This window comes from Trachemys scripta, chromosome 7 (genome assembly GCF_013100865.1).
Source record: "Trachemys scripta elegans isolate TJP31775 chromosome 7, CAS_Tse_1.0, whole genome shotgun sequence".
NCBI lineage: Eukaryota > Metazoa > Chordata > Testudines > Emydidae > Trachemys > Trachemys scripta.
Window position 1 is genome coordinate 48795515 of NC_048304.1, and position 17929 is coordinate 48813443.

The following is a 17929-nucleotide window of genomic DNA, read 5'->3' on the forward strand; positions in this document are numbered from 1 at the left end:
GGGGCGGAGTTGGGGCGGGGCTGGGGAAATGGGCGGGGCCAGGACCCCGTGGAGGGTCCTCTTCTTTTATTTGTTAAGTATGGTAACCCTATCCTCCCAGGTCTGGCTAATGGCACAAAAATCATCAATGTATGCTAGGGTAAAATTCTCCATCCCCCTCAGTAACTGATCCACCTGGTGCTTGTAGGTGACCGGCACCTCCTGGAGTCCAAAAGGTAGGACCAGGGACTTGTACAGCCCCCAAAGGGGTGACAAAAGCAGGTTTCAACCTGCCTTCTGGATCCAAAGTCACCTGCCAGTAGCCTTTGGTGAGATCCCTGGTCATGGAGTACCGAATCTCCCCCAACTTGTCTAGGATCTCATCAGGCCTATGTTTGGGCAGGCACCAGACATGGTGATGGCATTGAGCTTCTGATAGGCCACACAGAATCGGATCGACACATCTTTCCTGGGGACTAGCACCAGGGGATGGGCCCCCGGGACTGGTGGATGGCTGGGTCACCCCTAAAGCCAGCATGTCTCTGACCTCTCCCTCCAGGGACTGAGCTGTGTTCCCAGTTACTCTGAATGGGGAACACCTGATGAGAGGGCCGGCTCCTGTCTCCACCTAGTGGACAGCTCCGTTAGTGAGCCCAAGCGGGTTGGAAAACAGCTTTTGGTATGAATGCAGCATCTCTCTGATCTGCCTGCTGGGCAAGGGTTAGCTGGTCAGAGAGGGGAATTGATTCCAGCAAGGGACTGGCTCCTGTCTCAGTGAAGAGACCCACCAGGGGATCTTCACCTTTTTCCCACTGGCCACACATTCTCCCCATTCAGCTGCTTGATGACCTTGAAGGGCCTGTCCCAAGCAGCTTGCAGCTTATTCTTTCTCACCGGGATGAGCCCGCTGCTTTGCTCACAGCATCAGAGCCAGCATGAGCCACCTCCACCGGGTGCAGGGGGGTGGGGACAGGGCCGGTGCAAGGATATTTTGCGCCCTAGGCGAAACTTCCACCTTGCACACACCCCCTCCCTCTCCTCCCCCTGGAGCATCGCTTATTATAAACTTTCAAAAATGAATGCTGCATAATGTGGCATTGTTTATTAGAATTAATACATGTTCAGCTTGAAAATTAATTAATTTCATTATTTAGTCTACATATTTAAAGAAAATAAATGAATAACCTGACAGTGTTGACATTGTTATTGTTTTCACTTTGCACAACATAGCATGGATCTTAAAATAACTACTCGGTCATACAACAACAACTGACAATATCAATATGACAAATTTCAACAACCTACACACGCATATTCGCACATGATAAACATATACAAAGGCCTTGTGTCTGATGAAGTGGGCATTCACCCACGAAAGCTTATGCTCCAATACTTCTGTTAGTCTTAAAGGTGCCACAGGACCCTCTGTTGCTTTCAACAAAAATAGTTAGCCTCAGTCGACAACCTCCGAAAACTAGTAAACTTAGCATTATAAACCCATAACGGCCTGTCAGAACCCATAACGGCTGCGCACGACGAGAAAAATTGTCATTGCCACTTTGTACCGTAGTGAAGCAGTACGCTTGTGTCCGCAATGCAGAGCTGGCGTAGGCTATAGCTGTAATGTACGAGAGAAGAATGACAAGTTAAAATGCAAGTTCAACGACGTTTCTCTTTTCTTTATTCATTCGTTTTCCAGAAATAGTGTAAAAAAAAATTTTGGGGCACCACTTTTGGGCGCTCCCAAATCTTGGCGCCCTAGGCAGCCTCCTAGTTTGCTTAGTGGTTACACCGGCCCTGGGCGGGGTGCATCTCTCTGTCCCACTCAGCTCCAGGGCTTTGGTTACAGACAGGCAGGTATCCCGAGCTTAGCAACTCCTGCCCCCTGCCAGCCAGGTCATTTGCATTTTCACTGACCGCTTTAGTCTCAGCCGATTAATTCCCTGGATTCGGATTCAAATCCTTTGCTGTTCTAGGAGCAGGGCATGGATCCTGTCCCAAAGAGACACAGTCATCCCCCAACAGGAGGTCACACCCGATATCTTGGAAAACCCCAACTACCAGCAGGACCCCTCCTGTGTCTGCACAGGGATCTGACCCATAGGCAGGGCTAGGGACTTCATCCCTGGGACCTTCACCCAGGTCACACTTCCCCTCAGCATCTGGTGAGGCTGCCTGACAACAGTTCTCTCTGTCCCAGGGTCTTGCCACCCCAGGAATGTCTCCCCATTGACCACCACTGTCTGCTCCCACTGGGGATCCGAGGGGCCTGAGCCCAGGAGAGTCCATGCAGACATATATTCTGGGGCCAGGAGTGAGGGCCAGTCTGCCACCCCGCCCATCTGGATAAACAGCTCTATGGCCTTGGGACCCAGGAAGGAGGCTAGACACCAGAGCCTTTCTGCCGGGCCAGCCTGGTTCCAATTGCCAGCCTACCCAAAGGCCACAAGACAGGCATCTATATCTTCTCCATCCTTAACCTGGGACAGCAATTTTGTGTGGAGGTTCCCTGTGGAATTGGCATCCCGGGGTCCATCTCCACTCACCCCTGGACAGGTCTTTCTGCCTCTCAGCTCAGCTATTGCCAGTTCATGATGCCTCTGTCTCTCCTGCTGTTCTGCTTCATGCCTTCCCTGTCTCTCATGGTCCTCAGATTCCTTTGATCTCAGCTCCAATTCCATCCATCTCAGATCCACCAACAGGGGAACCTGGTGGAGACCTGCTGGTCAGGGACACAGGTCTCCAGGACATCCGGCTGCTCCCAACCCCTCTTGCGGCCCCAGCTGGGTCAGGACCTGGTGCGGGCCCTGGGGTGCCTGGCTGCTCCGAGCCTCTATCGCGGCCCCAGCTGGGTCAGGAACGGGCTTCTTAGAGCGATCCTCCTCTTCCAACTGAGAAATCAGCTGTGCCTTAGTGAGCTTTCCAATGCGCAGCCCTCTCTCTCTGCACAGCTCTACAATGTCCTTCTTAAGGAGATGGTTATTGGCCATCTCCACACTGTTCCCAAGTGGTGACTGACTCACAGGCCTGTGCTCTCTCAGCTCCCCATGATCCCTGAGAGGAACCCCTTCAGTGCGACAGCCCTTCTTGGGGATCCAACCTCTCTCGGGGTTAAGCTGTAGGCTCCTCCGCCTCCTCTCGGAGCCTTCAGCGCCCATCTCTCACTAATCCCGCTTCGTTTTACTGCTCTCCAGTCACTTACTGCAGGATGCTCTGTCCATGGGGTGCAGTTTATCCCGCCTCTACCACCAGTTATCACAGAGTCACTGGAGCGATGCTCTGGAACTACTCCCTATGAAAACAGTCAGGACTCTGGGGGATCCTCCTCTCTCTGAGCATACTGTCTCCAGGGCAAGAAGCTTACATAGCTTTGACCTTCCTGGGTCTGACCTTGGGGGATTCAGCATCTCCTTCCACACTGTGCGCTTCCCACAGCAAGCCCGTCCAGGCGGGGCTCCTGGGGCAGTCAGAGGGCCCCCCCCAACTCCATTGTCAGATGTGACTTTCAGCCAGCCGGTAAAACAGAAGGTTTATTAGTCAACAGGAACACAGCGTAGGACAGAACTTGTTAGCACAGAAATCAGTGACTTTTAGCTAAGTCCATAGGGGGAGGAGAGCCCAGAGCCAGGGTTCTGGTTCTCACCCTGCGCCCCAAGCCAGCCGAGACTGACTTGCTTCCAGCTGCCTGGCCCCTGCCCTGCCCATTGCTCCTCCTCCGGCCTTTGTCTCCTTCCCGGGCCAAGAGGCACCTAGTAGCATCCCCCTTCTAGATCTCAGGTTATATCGGGGTGGTCATAGCATCCATGCTGGCAGCTGGTGCAACCCCTATAAAAGTCACACACCCTTATTCCCACCACCTAGGCATTGGTGCAATACACAGGGAAACTGAGGCACACACAGCATTCATGCAAAACAGTAAGACTCACTTAGAACATAACAAGGGAAAATCCCCATTATGTCACACTGGCAGATGTGTGTGATGGGGGGGGCAGGAGGGGGCTCTTTGTGCCGGGGGGTTGGAGGGGCAGAGGCAGCAGGGGCACTGGGGGCTGTGCGTGACCAGGGGGCAGAGAAGGAGGAGGCAGGAGGGGGATGGGGGCTGTGTGTGCTGTGGGGTGGAAGGGCAGAAACAGCAGTGGGACTGGGAGCTGTGTGTACCAGGGGGTGTGGAGAGGCAGAGGGAGCGGGAGGGGGAAGGGGGCTGTGTGTGCCGGGGAGGCGGGTGGAGGGGCAGAGGCAACAGGAGGCAGGCTGTGTGTGATAGGGGGGTGGAGGAGCAGAGGCAGCAGGAGGTGGATGGGGGCTGTGTGCACGGGGTGTGTGTGAGGGGGATGGGGGCTATGTGTGCTGGAGGGGTGGAGGCAGCAGGTGGACTGGGGGCTATGTGTGACTGGGGTCGGGGCGGAGGGCGCGGGATGGGGGCTGTGTGTGGAGGCAGCAGGGGCATGGAGGCTTTGTGTGATTGGTGGTGGTGATGGAGGAGCGGAGGTAGCGGGAGGTGGATGGGGCATGTGTGTGCAGCGGCTCTGTGACCACGATCAGGACGAAGGCAGCGGAAGCGGAATGGGAGCACGTGAGGGAGAGGAGTCTCATAGTGTAGCCCCGCCCCTGCCCACTCTCCCCGCCCACCCTCGCTTCCTGATCACGTGAGGCAGAGTCACCGCCCCTCCTCTGCGGCACGTGAGGCGGGCGCCCCTCGCGGCCGGAAGTGGCGTAGGGCGGGACGGGAAGTGGCGTAGGGCGCTCTCCGTTGCTGGGCTCCGCGGAGGCGCCGGGCGGCTCCCGCCTCCCCGGGCCATGCTCCCGGCCTGAGCATGGGCGCCAGCGGCTCCAAGGCCCGAGGCCTCTGGCCCTTCGCCTCCCCCGGGCCGGGCGGTGCCTCGGGCCCCGGCGGGGAGCAGGCCCTGGCTCGGGCGCGCGGCTGCCGCAGCGCTACCCCATTCGTCTTCACCCGCCGCGGGTAAGGGCGGGCGGCTGGTTTCCGTAGGGCAGGGGGTGGGTTGCTATGCGGCGGGCTGCCATGGGCTGGTTTGCAGGGGATGGGTTGCTGGGGACTGGGCTCCCATGGGGCAGAGGACCTCGTTTCCATGGGGCAGGGAGTGGGTTGCTATGGGGTGGGGTCCTATGGGATCAGGGGGCTGGTTTCCATGGGCTGTGTTGCTGTGGGAATGGGGGGTGTTGGGGCTTGGGCTCCTGTGGGGCAGGTGGCAGGCAGCAGCTTTCCATGCGGCAGGAAGGTGTCAGAGCTGGAGGGAAGCGATGGCTGGGGGCTGCACATCATGTTGGGAGGGATAGCTCAGTGGTTTGAGCATTGGCCTGCTAAACCCAGGGTTGTGAGTTTAATCCTTGAGGGGGCCATTTAGGGATCTGGGGCAAAAATCTGTCTGGGGATTGGTCCTGCTTTGAGCAGGGGGTTGGACTAGATGACCTCCTGAGGTCCCTTCCAGCCCTGATATTCTATAATTTGCTATACAATCTTCTACTGCCCTGCGATGCCTTTCTCCCTTACAGGCCACATTCAGATGAGCGTCTTCTGCTGTGAAGTGGCCCTTGGGGTGTCCTGGTGGGCATGTGAGGTCCAGGGGTCTGCACCAGACAGCTGTAACATCTGAGTAAATTGTCACATCCTGGCAAATCTGAGGCTCAGGTGGGCACCACTGTGCCCTAAGCAACCTTATCTGGAGCCTTATAGCACCCAGTGATACACAGCACGTGCAAGTATCTCTGGTCTATATGTTTGTATCCATGGAATATTCCCTGTGGTGCCCCTCTAGGGGGGACTGCATAGTCTCCATTAAAGTTATGCACTTTTTTAATGATTAGAAGGTACAGTTTGGATAAAGGATTTGCACCCTGACACCCTATGTAGCAGGCTGGGAGGAGGATGGATTTGCCTATAAGGGGCATTCACTATAAAGGGGAGAGGTTTCAGTGGTAGCCGTGTTAATCTGTATCAGCAAAAAAAACGAGGATTCCTTGTGGCACCTTGGAGACTAACAAATTTATTTGATACATCTGATGAACTGGGTTCTAGCCCACGAAAGCTTATGTCCAAATAAATTTGTTAATTTATTTGTTAATAAATTTGTCTCTAAGGTGCCACAAGGACTCCTCATTTTTTTTTTTTTTATAAAGGGAGAGGGTGCTGAGGTCTGGGAAGACAGAAATGTTACACTTCCCAGGGCTCTTGGCAAGAATGGGGGAGGGAGAGGGTCAAAACAAAAGGCTCTGAGTGGAGTTTGTCACCACTAACCTTTGGAATATAGCTCCCCTCAGTGGCGTCTGTGCACAGATAAGAGTATATCATTTCTTTTGATTTGTCTCCTTTTTATTTAAAAATAAATGGTGCAGCTAGTTGCAGCTCTTAATCAGATCTGATTTTAAGGAGATAGAACTGACTGTCGGGCCAAGGAGATGGGACTTTACCATTGGGGTGGAAGAGTGAACGACTGAGTCCAGCGACCCAGCTGTGTCAAGGTCTCAAAGAGGGACCCAAGAAGAGCTGTGCTCCCTGCCTTATGTGGTGTCACAGTGGGTTGAGGAATAGCCCCTCAATTATAGAGGTACCAGGGTACCTGTCACTTAGATGTGCAAAGTCAGTGGTGTTCAGTAGCAGCTACTCCTTCAGTGAGAAGCGCAGACTGTACTTACTGAGGCAAAGACATGGGATCCTGCTGGTTGCCTGCCATCCCAGCTTCATGCATTGGGGGTAGGGCAAGTCCTATCACCAGTTTAGATTGTGGCTCCTGTTGTGCTTTTTGCTGATCACTGTGTCTGGAGTTATTTCCCATCAGTAGCTGTTTGAGGCTTTTCCAGAGGTGAAGCAGACTGTACCTGCCAACAAACTTCTGTCTGATCTTTGTGGTGTTCTGTGGAGCAAATCTGGCAGGGGCAGCCGTATAGTCCTATTGGGGAGCTAGCAGACTGTTAGCAGAGAGGGAAGTAAATGTAAAACTGCAGCTAATGCTTTTATCTTAGTGACTAGGTTGAAATGGATTGCCTCCGTCAAACCTGTTTGCACCACAAAGTTGTTTTTTTGCCAGTTCTTAAATTGTGATTAATATTGTGCCAAAATCCTTGACTTTTGCTTTGGGTTCATTTCCTCCTAATTAGCTGTTGGCATACTGGTGTCCCTCCTCTCTTGACAGGAGAGTGGCCAGGTGCATCTGAATCAAGTGGCGTAGCTGGCAAGTTGTTGCCTGTGGTTAGCTGAAATTCTACCACTCTTCCTTGGATATAAAGGAAGGTGTAGTAACTGATGTTTATCAGGGAACTGGCATCATCTCAATACCCCTCTTTTGTCTAGACCAAATCAGTAGCTTCTCTCTCTTTATGCCCACAAGCCAGTCGGGAGGTTCAGGATTTGCAATGTGTGGAAACAGGGTGATTCAACAGCAATCCAAAAGTCTGCAGTTGGGCCTTTATTTTTTGTTTATATGTGGCTTCTGTGTAGAAAGGTTACTTTGCTACTCTCTCATCCCATGTGTGGCTTCTTTAGAGGTACCAATATATTGCTTTTGTATCTTATGTTCATTTCATGGATAGGGTAGCATTGGATGGTGTAGCATGGGAGATGTCAGTGCTGTAGCTGTCGTTCGTGTCATTGGAGGACTTCAAATACATGTGGGTCAGCTGTACAAATCTTGGCACACTCAGTATCTGTGTGTGCATGGAGCTGTGGTGTTTACATTAGTTCATATGTGCAATCTTAGTGCTATATGGTAAAATTGGTTCAGTCCCATAGAGAAAGGGAAGGATGTTCAAACATATAAACTGGGACAAGGGGGAAGTTGATAGCTGAGTTGATTCTGGGGCCTTTTACCACCAGGTCACGGGTTCTGATATAGATCCATTAGTAGTGACCCAAGTTGGTTATCACCTGATGATTTAGATTCTTGTGAAATAAACTGGCCATCTCACTTTGGATCCTAGTAAAAGAGGTGTTTACATCACAAAACCCACCATCCGTGTGCCTTGATTAGCTCCATTGCTAGCAGATAAGCCAGGCACTGAATAGATCAGACTGAATTCCCCTCTTGCCACAAGAAACCCCGAAGTCATCTAGTGACTTATTTTCCCCTTTAACTGCAGCAGTCTCTCTTTGGGTAGGAGAGAGTGCTATTGAACTGCAGGGTCCCCATTTAGTGAGCTTAGTTTGTGGTTCTTATTTCATGCCTGATCTAAGTGTGCTCTCTCTTAACTTAAAACTAGGTGTGTTTGAGCAGTGAACGTAAGACTTGATCTTGTAGTTAAAAATGGCCTTGTACTCTTTGTGCTGAATAGCTTTCTAGCTTAAGCTTGCTTGTCCAAGAGTGAAACTCTTCTGGTGGCCGTTGTACCCTTGAGTGCTACAGATCTGCCAGTGTATGCATGGAATCAGAGCTGGGAAGCATGCTTGGTGCTGATTTACCATGGCTCCATTGGTCTGTATTTAACTGTTTATAATTGCTTTTGTACAAAACCAATCCTCCAGCTGTGTGAGTTGATAGCAAACCTTATCTCCGTATGCAGAATGGGAGCAGTAGCTCCAGCTTCTTCTTTCTCCCATCTCACCCCTGGTTTGGCCAGGCCCCTGTGATGGAGGGACTGCAATCTCCATGGTCCATTTAGTCCCTTACCTCTCCACTGAGCCTGACTGTGCAACCTCGGGGTGGGCTGATCTGTCTACACAGCAGCTGCTGACACTTCCATTGAAATCTGAGCACTGTATGTATTTAATGCCAGTTGTCTGAGTGGCTTTATGATGCAGATTTCTGTCCTGCTAGGTACTGCACTGAGGCCAACTTCTTGTTTCACAGTTGTCAGATGGAAATGACTCTTGGCTGCTGACCCAAGCTGACAGGCTCCATATCCCATTTCCCAGTCCCATAATGCCCAGCCCTCTCCAGTGTGTAATGTCCAAGACCGCTGATCTCTGCTAGCCCACTCATGCCCTCTTCCCAAAAACTTTGGGTAGGGATCATTGATGGCCAGTCCTCCCAGTCTCTTATGTGCTCCTCTCCTCATTCCTTTGCAGCTCCATGTATTATGATGAGGATGGGGATCTCGCCCATGAATTCTATGAGGAGACAATTGTCACCAAGAATGGGAGAAAGCGCGCCAAACTGAAAAGGATCCACAAGAACCTGATACCTCAGGTAACATGCTTAGAAACAAGTGACCCCACTGTGAGAGATTTTGGCCCTTTGAAGTATCACCTGATGTGCTGGGAGCCACTGAGTCAGCCTATTCTGCCAGCCTGGGTTCCTTTACCTGGTCTTGCTGGGCTAGGCTCACAAGCCTCTTCCAATCAAGCACACAGGCAGGGCCACATCCAGCTGCACAGAGAGACAGAGATCCACTCTGGAAAAATTTAGCCTTAGAGGCTTACCCCAACACTCTGGTGCCCACTCCCTTTAAGGGGTACAAACCCAAAGGTTTTATGAAATTCGCCCCCTCCCTTAAAATGGAGGGAGATACGCACAACTTCTTGCCCTCCCCCACCCCCGATAGAAATTACATAAACTGGGTTATATTATAAACAAGAAATAAGTTTAACAACTACAAAAGGTGAATTTTAAGTGAATATAAGAGGTAACAGACAGAACAAAGCAGATTACTGACCAAATAAAACAAAATATGCAAGCTGGGCTCAATATAATTAAGAAACAGGTTACAAAATATAATTTCTTACTCTAAATGTTATTTTAGGCAGGTTGCAAAGTTTATGTGGTTCAGAGTTCCAGTTATATTTCTTTTCAGACTGGACCCCTGTCTCAATCTGGACTCCTCCCCTGTCTTCCCTTCAGGTGGCTTTAGTAGTCTTTCTTCTTGGGCAGACAAGCAATGGAGAGGAGTCCCGTTCTCCTTCCTTCTCACCCTTAAATAGGATTTACATAAGGCGTGAATCCTTTGTTTCCCAAACTTGACCCCTTCCCTTCCAGTGGAAAGTTACAAGAAGTCCCAGGTAATGTTTAGTATCAGGTGATAAGACCACCTGACTCTGTAGTATCACCTTGTCCATGAGTCAGTGGCAGTATGGAGCATCCTCAGGAAGGCCAAGCCTTTTCACAGTCCATTGTCCTCGCTGATGGATCATCAGCCTGTCTGGCTTTTCCATTGTAGTACCAGAAGTGTTAGCAGTGGGTGTCACCCAGAGTAGCATAGCTGAGATACAGATACATAGTCAAGATTCCTAACTTCAGATATAGAAATGATGCAGGCATACAAATTGGATAATCACATTCAGTAAATTATAACCTTTCCAATGATATCTTACAAGACCCATCTTGCATAAAGTACATCTCAATTATGTCATTCATATCATAAGCATATTTTTATAAAGAATAGGGAGTGAAACGTCACAGCGTGCCACACTGAAAAGGATCCACAAGAACCTGATACCTCAGGTAATGTGCTCAGAAACAAAAGTGACCCTTGTGGGGACTCGACTGGTAATGTATTAGCGTGCTATGCAGGTCGCCTGGGTTCCTTTGTGATCTCTTACCCACGGGGCCCCTAGGATTTGTGCCAAGTCTCATCTCCTAGAAGTCTAGTGGTAGCTGACTGCAATCCTGACTAGATATGCCTATGGGACAGTGGCTTTCAACAGTACATGGAAATCTTTTGCTCAGATTTCTCTTTCTGCTCAAAGCTCCTGAAGGGAAGGGTGAGTATTCCACCCCCCACCCTCGTGGCCAGGTCTCCTTGTTCTGAAGCAGAAATGATAAGATTGAATAGAGAGCGCCTATGTATGGGGGTGTTTGGCTCAACCTCCCTACCTCTCACTGACAGGGGTGAGAGAAACAACTATTAAATAACTAGACAGTTTTAAACACTAGTTTCCTGACAGCAAATGCCAGGGAAGCTCTAGCATTGGTATACCCCATGGAGCCACTTGATGGCGCCAGACTGGAACAAAATCCAAACAGTGACTTAGTGAACCGGCACAGCGAGGTCAGGGAAACCAATTAGCATGATACACTTGTGTCAGGAAGTCCCTGCTTTCTGAAGCCGACAATCTGACCTTAAAAAATGAACATTAACTCCCTGTTCTGTGATTTACGGTATTAACACTCGGCATTGATATAAAACTTCTTCATTTTTAAACCTTTCGCTCAGGTCCTTGGAGTTATCTTTTATTATGAACTGTAAAAGGAACAATATAACAAACTGGCCTAAAATCAGGCAAAAGAATAAATGGGGCGGGAGAGTCAGATATAGGAAGGGACCGGGGGGACCAGAGATTCTAAATGTGGGGTATTGGTTATGATTTGACTAGTTTTCAGGGGTTTAAAATTCAGAAGTGCTGAAGCAGATGTTAGGGTAGAGCAGACTTCATGCCAACACAGCAGTACTGCCTCTAGGTCAGTGAAAATGGGTGTGTTGTCGCCATCTGACAGCAGTTCAGTGGCTTCTGTGACATGAGTTTGTCTCAATCCAGCTTCTAGTGGGCAGCTGTCCATATTGCACAGTTGCCACTAATTGATGCCATTGTTGGCATTCTCAGGAGAGAGGCTGAATGGGCTGTGGGATGCAAGGTCCCCTTTCACTCCTTGAGGGGATTCATTTGGACAGTGGAGTGGGGCACATAGACAGGATGCAGTTTCTACCACCACTACCTGTGATGTATTTGTTTTATGGATAGGGGACCTCATTCTCCAGGACTGTTGGGCTGGCACCTTTCATGAGCACTAAAAATAAACTCTGCCTAGCTGTGGCTTTTTGACAGGACTGATATAACAATGAGTATGGATGAATCCCTGATTTCTATGGGCCATGGGAATTCTCATCTGTTCCAAGGCTTTTGTATATAATTATGAAGGTCTTGTTTATTTTGCAAAATACATTTGTTGCATTCATGCTATACCTAGGCACCCATATGAGCTGGTGCCACTTTCTAGCAGTAGCTGCCATGTGACAGAACCAGTCCGCGTTGTCATAACCAAGCAAGGCCCATTAATTGGGAGGCCACAGGTCAAGCCATTCCCTAGCTGCTTTTTTTCATGTTACACTCCTGCAAAAACTGTGGCTGTTCTCCAGAAAATACAGATCTTTTATTAAATGTAATAAAACTGTTTTCCTCAGTTTTTGTCATCCTTGCACTAGGCGTTTTGTCCTTCGCTAGCGCCTTATAGTTCTGGCCCTCCAGAAGCCTTGCAAACACAAACTAACCAGTTCAATTCCAGGAAGCATAGTCACCATACTGCAGGTGGAGAAATGTCTTCTCTTCCCATATTCTAAACACTAGACCACATTCCCAGCCTCTCGTAAGTCTAGTGAGGATTGCCCTGGTTCAGTCTAGTTCTGATCCTGCTGTGAAACCAGAGCATAAAGCCCACTAGCGCACACATCCTTTGCCTATAAACCCTGAAGCTACTTTGCTTTCTGATGTGTTTGTAATGGAAGAATATTCACACCAGAGCACATTAAATGCCTAAGGCTTAGAGTTCTGCTTTAATTGATACAGATGCTTGTTACGTTCACAGTATCACTCCTTGGCCAGAAAGCTTGCTTATGCACAAGGGTCTTAGATCTTTTCTTCTTTTCGGTCACTTAGAGGCCTTTCTTTTCCAGTCTTTTAAATGACTTTTAAATTAAAGGTGCCAGACTAACAGCCCTGGAAGCTGGTGACCTTCTAGTCATGGATCAGGTGGAACATGGGCAGTGACAGGCCGAGCTGCTTCCCCTCACTCTCCTGCCATTGTCGTTCAGATCCGTCATGCTCAGCATCCTAGGATCTGAGCATCTTAGTCTCACTTTTAGGGGCTAGTTCTAGCAGCGCATCCAGTCTGTTTTGCCTGCCTGGTGCTCAGAGTGTCAACCAACAGCTCAGTTGTGATGGTTTAATGGACTCTTGTCCATTAAGAACTGGACTGGGACATAAGCTGTATTGTCTGTCTCCATCTGCAGTGACTTGCAGAGCATGGGTCCTTTGTTTGCTGGCCTTTTCTTAGGACTCTGCTCTGGCCAGTGTCTCCCCGCCTCACTACCCTCCTTGCTCTCTTTTCAGGGTATAGTGAAACTGGAGCACCCTCGCATTCACGTGGACTTCCCCGTTATCATCTGTGAGGTCTGAGCTGCAGGGGGAGCGTGAGCTGCTGCTGTGTGCTGTCAGTGCACACGACCCGCCCAGCCTTACTGCACCTAATGTAACCGCACAAGGCTGCCTTGTGTCCCTGAACCACAATGGACTGCAAGCACAGATGCACATACTCTTGACTTTAGAGCTCCTCTTGCCTGGAGGAGCAGAATGAGATGGGGTGGTGCAGAATCGGCTAGTTACCTGGAATAGAATTGGCTAGGGATCTGTTCACAAGTCAGACAAGACATGTGAACTTGTTTAGCAACATGCTTAACAATATCCTCGACTGAGTCGGAAGATTGAAATCCTTCTCGTGGCTGCCGTCAGATGTTTGGATGGATCACTGAACTGCCTGTGACACTTGTGTTTGAGGTTTTAAAGGGAGAGCCATCCTGCATCTCTCGCCGAACAAAATCCCTGCTTCGCAGGTACCTGCCCCAGGTAGAGTTGAGGTCAATTAATTCACCTCTGTGGGGCTAGGGGCAGACCCTTAATGCCCCTTCCCTACGAAGTGATGATGAATAAAAGGATAGTGGTGTAGTTTATTCTTTTTGGGGGGTTGGTTATGCAGTACTGCCCCCAAGTTGGTCTGGAATGGAGTGTAAATGGAGCGGTCTGAGGTGAAGCTAATCTTGAGAACCCCACTGAAACAGAGTAGCACTTCTCGGGAAGGTAGGAGACCAGATTCCATTGCATCAGACCTCAGTCTCCTCTTTTATATGGCCCCCTCCCGTGCTCAGTGTTCTTTTGTACTTCATAGCGATATGGCTCGTCTGGTCCCCAGAAGCCTTTCCAATGGCTTTAGATACCCCGGCTCAGTTGTTGGTGTTCAGACCTCTCCGAAAATCCATTGGCCACTGATGGCACTGTGCAGAGCCAGCAGAGCAAACAGTCCGATCTTTGCAGCAAGATCAATGGACACTGCTGAAAGCAGCAGCAGTGCTTAGAGCTGAGTGACTGGGCTGGCAGCCCATGTTAACCCACACAGCTTTGCAGTTAGGATTCGCACAGCAGGGCTTAGCTTGCCACCCATTAGCATGCGTCTGCCTTGGTGGGAGCAGGCTGCGTTCCTGTTGAGTGGCGTTCTTCCCCCTCCTGAATCTGGTGTGTTGAAGTGCAGGGTACAAGGTATGACCTCTTGTATTAGCCATAGTGTTTATTTTGGGGCTCAATCCCTCTCAGAATGCGGTTCTGGGTAACTTTCACATGTTGATCAGTTGTGCCCCAGTGCCGACAGCATGCCCTGGCTGTGTGTAACTGTGATAGAGCCAAGGCAGGAATGAAGAGTTGGCTTTTACCCTCTAAAGCAGTTGGCGTCAGCCCCCTCCTGTCTTGGAAACCCACTGAGGTATGAAGCCTGGGTTCTTCTACTGCACCCATTCCTCTCTTTCTCCCTGTGGTGACAAGAGGGAATGCAATGCACTTTAATGGAAGGTTCTCTCTTCCCCACCCAACTTGATAAAGAAACACGCAGCTATTGGGGTGGCCTCCTCTGCCAGCTAGACTCTTGGTGGCAGCACTGAAACTATGAATTGGTGCATCTGCCACTTCATGCCTGCTTCCTCGTTTGAAGGATTGAGCGCTAGCTGGCTGCTGCTGAGCCAGGCTGAGAGTACCCCATCCCAAACACTAGAAATCGTGATCTCTCGGCTCCAGCTTACATGAGAATGGGCAGAGTCGCTGTGCACAAGCAGGATGTCAAGGATCCTTACCGCTATCTACCCCTCCAAGAACTCTTGTGAAGCTTTAAAACTGGATCAAGATGTGGCTCCCGCAGTGGTCAGCTTATTAGAGACCTCTCGTTTCCCCTTCAAGAGCATGTCATTTACGTTCTGAGCACTTCAGACATTTGCTACCTCGATTTTTAATTTAAGCTGCTAGTGCAAAGTTGCTAGCAGTATTGGTGTGTCTATATTGGATGTATCCCGCTCCACACCCCTGAGAACAGTTCTAGGGGCTGTATGCCATTCTGATGGGGTCTTGTAGTTAGCAATAGCAATGCTGGCTCTGTGTCACTGTCTCCCCATAACCTCAGACTCGGCCTTGTTCCCTGATTGCTCTCTGCAGTGGTTGGAGTGAAACCACAGCACTGAGGGACCAAAGGTTCTGCTCCCCCCTTCCCCTCCCCAGTTGGCATGGAAGTTGGTTTTCACAGATAGAATGCTTGTTACAGCTCCAGAAGAGAGCACTTTTACACTGTGACGCTGAGCATTTCCTTCTAGATCAGTGTTCTTCCACCTACTTGGAAAAGTCGCTCTTAAAAAAAATCCTATTAAAGTGTCTCTTGTTTGCACCAGCCATTCTCTAGCAGGTGACTTGGGTTCAGCTCAGACCAAGGCTCACAGATCTCCTTGAAAGAGGCACATCTCTGGTGGCAGAGCCAGGCTGGAGGACACCATCTCCAACAAAGGAAGGGATCAAGCTATGTGAGGCTGACTCAACCCAGGACCCTGCTCTGATATGGGGAGACTTAGCAGTGAAAACTATGCTCTTGCTGCTGCTTGTGCGGTGTGTGCAGGAGACAGCTTGGGCTGAGAGCCTTCCTGGCTTCTCTTGATGGAGGCGAGAGACTGCAGGAGGCCACTGGCCTCCTCCTGAGTGAAGAGCAGTATTGGTTAGGTACTGAGTGGTGGGTGGAATCTAGCACTGGAGAAATGAGGTGTTTGGTATGGAGGAGAGTGCATGGGGAGAGAGAAATGAGAACCGCTGGCCAGTATCTTATTCCCCCTGCATGTCCCCTGGAGTAGAGGTTGGTAGGGCATCACCTCCCATGTGCTTTGGTGTGGGATGTGGTACCTGTGTTTACAAATGCAGGAATAGGCTCCTCGTCCTTGTGCTGGGCAGGTTTGGAGCAGCAGGGTTAGATCTGTGTTCTGAATGCCAAACTGGCCTAGGGCAGTGTCATGGGCTACGTCAGGTGGAGCCAGCCGTTGTTAAACAAGCTCCGTGCCAAGAGTTGGTCAGAAACGAGTGAGCTGAATGGTGAGATAGCTCTTTTGGGGAAGATTGTATGGAGGGAAAGGCAAGATGCTTCCCACTAGTATAAAAGAGAGAGAGCAGGGAGGGGGGTTAGAGTCCTGAGCAGGCTGAGCTCTCCCTTCTGTGATTCACAGAAACCATCTGCACACCACAAGCAGCGGGATGAAACGCTTGACTCTGGAAGGAGATGGTGTGTTTCATAGCAGCAAGCAGGGCAGGCGGAGCTTGTCGAATGGCTTTCACAGAGGAATCCATGCCCTCCCCTTTGCATGGGGGTTTGTGTAGCACAACTTCACCTTGACAAACCCTTGCTGGTCTTGAGAGCAGGAAGGGGTTGCCCACTGCACAGTGAGTAACACTCTTGAGGTGCCCAGCCAAGACTAAAAGGCCCTAGGTATGTCTACACTGCAATTAAAAACCTGTGGCTGGCCTGCACCAGGTGACTTGGGCTCACAGGGATAAGGGACTGTTTAAGTGCAGTGTTGACTTTCAGGTCCAGCCTCAAGGACCCTGTGAGAGCTGAGGGTCCGAGTCTGAAAGTCTACACCACAATTAAAGAGCCCCTGAGCCTGAGTCAGCTGGCACAGGCCAGCTGTGGTATCGAATTACAGTGCAGGCATACCACTGTGTGCAGAGTACAGTGTCTGTTTCTCACTGTCTGACCGTAACATAGTAGCTGAGCCCTCTCATGTTCTTTTACTGGCCGCCTTGCTTCTGAACAGGGAGAGGTGGCCAGAGCACCCTTCACTCAGCAAAGCACCATGGGTAACCTATAGCCACTTTCACTGTCCTTTAAATGCTCTGAGACAGCCTGTTGGGGAAACTCCCTCTCTTCACATACCCCGAGCAATCCGATCAGAGCCTTCCCCCAAGGAAGGGCTCATTGCACCCTACTTCTAAGTCAGCAGGCTTCCTACCCCTCTTCCTGACCCTTTTCTTTCTAGGCTGGTTAGCACACTGGGGTTGAAGCTGTGCAGTCAGTCTACATGGATTCTAGAATCCCAGCCTTTCTCTCCACCAACCCTATTTCCTAGTAGCCCCGGTCCCCTTGAGCCTACGCAGATGGGATGAGGACCACGCTTGGGAACTGCTGAAGGGATATTTAAAATGTGAAGGTGATTGTAAATAGTATCTATGTCCACTATATTGTTGAAGCAAGCAAAAAAAACCCCACTTGGTTTCTTTTCAATTTTTTTACAACTTCTTTCTGTGCGACTTTGTGATTTCAAGTGTGGATGTGTAGAATTGTACCCACCAACACTACACTTACAGCTCCTCTAGCGAATGGATAGGAGTTTCCAATTCAAACATGTACAATATTTATGGTCCTCCTTCCTCTGCCTTTGAGTGCATATGTCAAATTTTGTTAAATTTCAATAAAACTATTTGTAGATCCCAAAAGTTCAAGAGCTGTCTTATTTTTGGAATGTGATTTAGTAACTGGTCTCACTGCCTCTGTATGTAATGGACAGACAGGACATATTAGAGCTAACAGGGTGTGAACTTACCATGCAGGCTTTACCCATACAGATGTCACAGCCCCTGTAGCAATTCCCAACCCTCCTCCTCCCCCCCCCCCCCCCCCCCCCCCCCAGTTCTACTCAGGGGCCTTACCTGATTCTCTCTCCCCTTCAGTTGTACTGACACAAGGAAAGACTCTTCCAAATTGTGCTCAGACATAGGGCTCGCCTGAGGGACACAAATCTGTCTGCTTACATCCACCTCAGGATCTCAATCGATGTCTCTAAAGCATGGTGTTTTGTGCCATCTGTTTTGTGGTAGTAAGTGAAAGCCACCAAGCTGGGCTGTTCATTAACCGATTCATAAATAGAACAGCCGTAGTGGCTTTGGAATCTATCTGTGAAGTCTTTACAAAATTAACGGAGCTTATCTCCAGCTGATCGAGCT

The 17929-nt window shown here is 49.9% G+C and overlaps 1 protein-coding gene across 1 annotated transcript; it reads left to right on the forward strand.

Annotated features, from left to right (window-relative positions):
• Positions 1–4691: 4691 nt before the first annotated feature.
• On the forward strand, positions 4692–17422 carry TUSC2 (tumor suppressor 2, mitochondrial calcium regulator). Its single transcript, XM_034775848.1, has 3 exons — positions 4692–4939; positions 8996–9116; positions 12971–17422. The coding sequence occupies exons 1-3, from the start codon at positions 4794–4796 to the stop codon at positions 13034–13036; spliced, it is 333 nt and encodes a 110-aa protein (XP_034631739.1). The 5' UTR covers positions 4692–4793; the 3' UTR covers positions 13037–17422.
• The last annotated feature ends 507 nt before the right edge of the window (positions 17423–17929 follow it).

Excerpts from the sequence above, each read along its gene's own strand:
- TUSC2 (XM_034775848.1), top strand. The coding sequence starts at position 4,794 with ATGGGCGCCAGCGGCTCCAAGGCCCGAGGCCTCTGGCCCTTCGCCTCC. Across the intron at positions 4,940-8,995 it reads TTCGTCTTCACCCGCCGCGG|CTCCATGTATTATGATGAGG; the intron begins GTAAGGGCGGGC and ends ATTCCTTTGCAG. Across the intron at positions 9,117-12,970 it reads ACAAGAACCTGATACCTCAG|GGTATAGTGAAACTGGAGCA; the intron begins GTAACATGCTTA and ends CTCTCTTTTCAG.